General features: G+C 43.7%; 1 protein-coding gene across 1 annotated transcript in view; it reads left to right on the forward strand.

Annotated features, from left to right (window-relative positions):
* Positions 1-5,000, forward strand: part of phf21b (PHD finger protein 21B) — a 125,005-nt gene that overhangs the window by 111,884 nt on the left and 8,121 nt on the right. Inside the window, exons 6-7 of the mRNA XM_031309357.2 lie at positions 2,883-3,236; positions 4,928-5,000. The exon at positions 4,928-5,000 is cut by the window's right edge and continues 56 nt beyond it. Coding sequence (XP_031165217.2) covers positions 2,883-3,236; positions 4,928-5,000 — 427 coding nt within the window. The remainder of the gene's footprint in view (positions 1-2,882; positions 3,237-4,927) is intronic.

Here is a 5,000-nt window from a genome sequence, read left to right on the forward strand (position 1 = left end):
GAGGTTGTGTTTGTGGCTGCAGTGTTGTCAGACGCCCAGCAGGTGTCGGCACAAACACACACCAGCCTCCGAGTCAGACATGATGGGATGTGTGTCAGACAGATATAACTCTCTGTCCTCTGATTGGACGACAGGAAGCATCAGCAGCCCACTCACGTCTGGCCGACACACATCAGCGACCACGAGTGCGGTGTGTTTTCCTGGCTTTGTGGAAGACTTAGGTGTGCGTGTTTGGCGAGGGGGGTTTAGGCGTCCTTCCTCAAGAAAATGTGACATTTTTCAATAAAAAGAAACACATGTTGTGTCTCTTTGTAGGGTTTTGCTCAGGTGATGGGCCATTTTTGGGCAGTTTTCAGATATATGTATCAGCATTTTATTTGCCTGATAACCGATAAAGTTAGTTAATTAAAAAGTGTTCTACTTTGGCTCGGCTACAGCTCTGTGTCTGTCCCTCTGCTCCGCTTTCACTCACCACTGAGTCTGACTTAATGTCCCACTATCTGACTCTCTGTTACTGGGGATTATGTTCAAAGTTTCTCATTTATTACATAATTGCTTAAAGCATTTAAACAAAGTCCTGTGTTGGAGTTTGTAACGTTCCAAAATCTACATTTTGTCTCTACATTTTCACTGTAAATGCATACCAAATATTCCAAATATTAGATTCATTAACTACTGATAATCTGATTCAACCTTAAAAACAGTATCGGTCCATCACAAGTGTCCCTTTGTGGTAGTTTTGAGTCTCTTTTCGGTCATTTTTGTTTCCTTTGGGGTTGTTTTGGGTCTCTGTGGTCATTTGGCGTCTCTTTGTATTCGGTTTGTCTCTTAGTGGTAGTTTTGCGTCTCTTTTTTTACATCATTTTGGACCGTTATTACCACCATATGTGTTCCAAAACGTTGGAAAAGCTAGAGCAGATGATAAATAAATGGCACTCAAAAAGCTTAAAGACCAAACTTAAGCTGAAGAAGTCCGACTACAGACATTAGATCTGAGAAATGTGTTTTCGTGACATTCATTCGGCTCAGGTGCTGCTAACTAAATCTTATAATGGCGGGAAAACCCTGATATGATATACAGCGTGGCGTTATACTTCTTCCACCACTGCTCAACTTAAACTTATTGTAGTGTGTGGCCGGGTTGCTCAGTGGGTAGAACAGGCGCACATACAGTATCTCACAAAAGTGAGTACATCCCTCACATTTTAGTAAATATTTCATTATATCTTTTAATGGGACAACACTGAAGAAATTACACTTTGCTCCAATGTAAAGTATGAAGTGTACAGCTTGTATAACAGAGTAAATGTGCTGTCACCTCAAAATAACTCAACACACAGCCATTAATGTCTAAACCGCTGGCAACAAAAGTCAGTACACCCCTATGTTAAATTCCCATAGAGGCAGGCAGACTTTCTATCTTTTAACGCCAGTTATTTCATGGATCCAGGATACTATGCATCCTGATAAAGTTCCCTTGGCCCCCACATCATCACATACCCTTCACCATACCCCCACATCATCACATACCCTTCACCATACCCCCACATCATCACATACCCTTCACCATACCCCACATCATCACATACCCTTCACCATACCCCCACATCATCACATACCCTTCACCATACCCCCACATCATCACATACCCTTCACCATACCCCCACATCATCACATACCCTTCACCATACCCCCACATCATCACATACCCTTCACCATACCCCCACATCATCACATACCCTTCACCATACCCCCACATCATCACATACCCTTCACCATACCCCACATCATCACATACCCTTCACCATACCCCCACATCATCACATACCCTTCACCATACCTAGAGATTGGGATGGTTTTATGTCAGTTAGTAAAATATCTGGTCTGATTTGCATTGAGAGATGATTTCATGGAAAGTACCCCATGCCAGTCTCTAGGTAACTTATTGTAGTGGCAGTCTGACCACAAAAAATGCCGCTGGAGGGAATTTGAAACCATTTCCAACGCTTGCTACTGCAAATAATGAGGTCCGCCATCATCTTAAGGTTAATCCTTCATTTTATAAATGCGTTTCAAAACACCTACTAAAAGACTGACTGTGAAAGATCAACAACGAGCAGACGAGATCTAAAAAACATCACTCACACACAGCTGAGGTTGAAAAACTGTGTGACTTCCCAGATCCTAATTCCTCCCTTCCCTTCTCACCTGAGATTCCCTTTCTAACCTCTGATTAGCTCACATACACACAGGTGACGTAGTGGACAAACCGTTCACACAACCCTACCACACACACACACACACACACACACACACACACACACACACACACACTATACAGTCCTTCCAGAAAAATCCTTGATGATGCAGCACGTTTTCTTAAAAAATGCGATGGAATATGCGGGATATTTATGCAATTTTACGCGATGAAATTGCGGGAACTTGCAACAACTGCGGTTTCAACATGGCTTCATCGTTCATCAGCTTTTTGATGATGTTCACGTCGCGTAATTACGTCACTTCATAACGTTCCCATGGCAACAGGGGAAAATGGCTGCTCTTGTGTGAAGTAAACGCAACATTTTTCAACTTTCTGCTAAGATATATGGGACTTTTTTGCAACGGAAATGCGGGGATTATGAAATCATGCAAGCCCCGCATATTTTGCGCAGAAATCGGCAATTTATGCGGCGAAAGTGCGGCGTATTTGAAAAGATGCGGCCCCCGCATAAATATACGGACTATGGCTGATTATGCGTTGAATTATGCGATTGCATAATCACGTTTTTCTGGAGGGACTGGACTATACACATAATACACACACGCAGCACATGTCCAAATTGGCCACAACACTTATTATTGTTGTTATGATATTCCTGCAGGTCAGGCCAAAGACCCAGATCCCCGACAGCCTCCCCCACAGTCCGTGTCAGGAGCTGCAGCCTCTCGGCCTGCCGAGGGCCACGGCCGTGGTCAGTCCGAAGAGCCAGGGCGCCACGCTGCCCACCGCCAACAGCACCTTCAGCCCCGAGCGCCAGAGCGACACCTCGCCGCCCCCGGCACCGCCACACGCCCCGTCGGGGGGCCCAGACTCAGGCAGCCCCGTCCAGCACGCCTCCGCGGGGCCCGGCGTGGCGTACGCCATCATCGCCACCTCTCCCGCCACCAGCAACGGGGTGTCCTCCGTCAGCGAGGCCGTCAAGGTGCAGCCACTGCTCTTCAGCGCTGATAACAAGGCTGGTGTCTCCACCAACACCGTTGAATATATATATTGTATTAAATATGAATTATTCTGCCACACACAGAAACTTTTTAACAGATTTTAATGGTGAATTACGGTCGATTTTAAACACGTAGCTCTGTTGTGTCTGTCGGTAGCGAGAAAAACGGAAATAATCGGTGTTGCCTACACGGAAGGAATCAGTTCACATGGGTAGGCACTTGTAATGACATCTTAACATGTTAAGAGGCTAAAAGCACGTTTAAAACTTGCCCTGTTTCAGCCTCCTGGGTGCTAACGCTAGCAGGAGGATAACACGGTGTAGGCAACAGCGATTATTTTCGTTTTTCTCGCTACTGACAGCACTCCAAATTCACAAACAACAGAGCTACAGTACGTGTTGAAATCGACCGGATTTCTCCTTTAGATTCCAAAACATCAGAAAATGTGTCCTTTTGTCTGTGAATTTGATTCATTTCAACATTTGTGATTCTGTTATAATGATTAGAGAAAAAAATATGAATTCTTTAATTAAGAACTTAAAGGGTATTTTCAGTATTTTTCAACCTGGATCCTATTTTCCCCATGCATTAGTGTTGTAGTGACTGATGGGAACAACAATCTTTGAAATTGGTCCATTATTGAGCCGCTAACCAGGCTGTAATGTAACCCTACAGGACAAATGTTCAGCGTCAGTCAGCGTCCACTAAAAGTTGTGTTGTTGCCGCTGACAGACTCAGATTATTATTCTAAGTGTCTGACAACATTATGAAAGGATCCCTACAGAGATAGACCTTTTAGTTAAAGAGTAAGATCCTTTTAGTTTAACATGAAACAGCCCCGAAATCACCATCACCAAACTACACCAGACTCCATGTAAATAATCAGGACTTTTAGCGTGTATAGAGCCAGCATATTTCCACCAGACTCCATGTAAATAATCAGGACTTTTAGCGTGTATAGAGCCAGCATATCTCCACCAGACTCCATGTAAATAATCAGGACTTTTAGCGTGTATAGAGCCAGCATATCTCCACCAGACTCCATGTAAATAATCAGGACTTTTAGCGTGTATAGAGCCAGCATATTTCCACCAGACTCCATGTAAATAATCAGGACTTTTAGCGTGTATAGAGCCAGCATATCTCCACATGTAAATGGGTGAATTAAGGGTTTATTTCAACCAAACCAGAGTGGTGATTGTTGGAACAGTGGAAAGATGAACCAAGACGGCTTGTGATAGTTTTATTTAGTTTCTGTCCACTTTGAATGAAGTGTATTTTACGATGATAAAAGTCCTGATTATTTACATGGAGTCTGGTGTAGTTTGGTGATGGTGATTTCGGGGCTGTTTCATGTTAAACTAAAAGGATCTTCCTCTTTAACTAAAAGCTCTATCTCTGTAGGGATCCATCCCATAATGTTGTCAGACACTTAGAATAATAATCTGAGTCTGTCAGCGGCAACAACACAACTTTTAGTGGACGCTGACTGACTTTTTAACGTTACATTGCAGCTTGTTTCTCGCTTAACTGGACTAATTTCAAAGATTGTTGTTCCCATCAGTCACTTAGACACAAAAACATGGGAAAATAGCCTGAGCCTGGTTGAAAAACACTGAAGTTACACTTAAACTGGTTATTAAATGATGAACTTCATCTCCCGTGTTTTTTTCTAATGTTGTCTCTGTATATTCTGTGTCACCAGGTGATAATAATCCAGCCGCAGGCCCCCAGCAGCACTGAGGGGTCCCCGGTGGCCCAGGCAGACCTCCCGTCAC

The sequence above is a fragment of the Sander lucioperca genome, chromosome 20 (genome assembly GCF_008315115.2).
Source record: "Sander lucioperca isolate FBNREF2018 chromosome 20, SLUC_FBN_1.2, whole genome shotgun sequence".
Taxonomy (NCBI): domain Eukaryota; kingdom Metazoa; phylum Chordata; class Actinopteri; order Perciformes; family Percidae; genus Sander; species Sander lucioperca.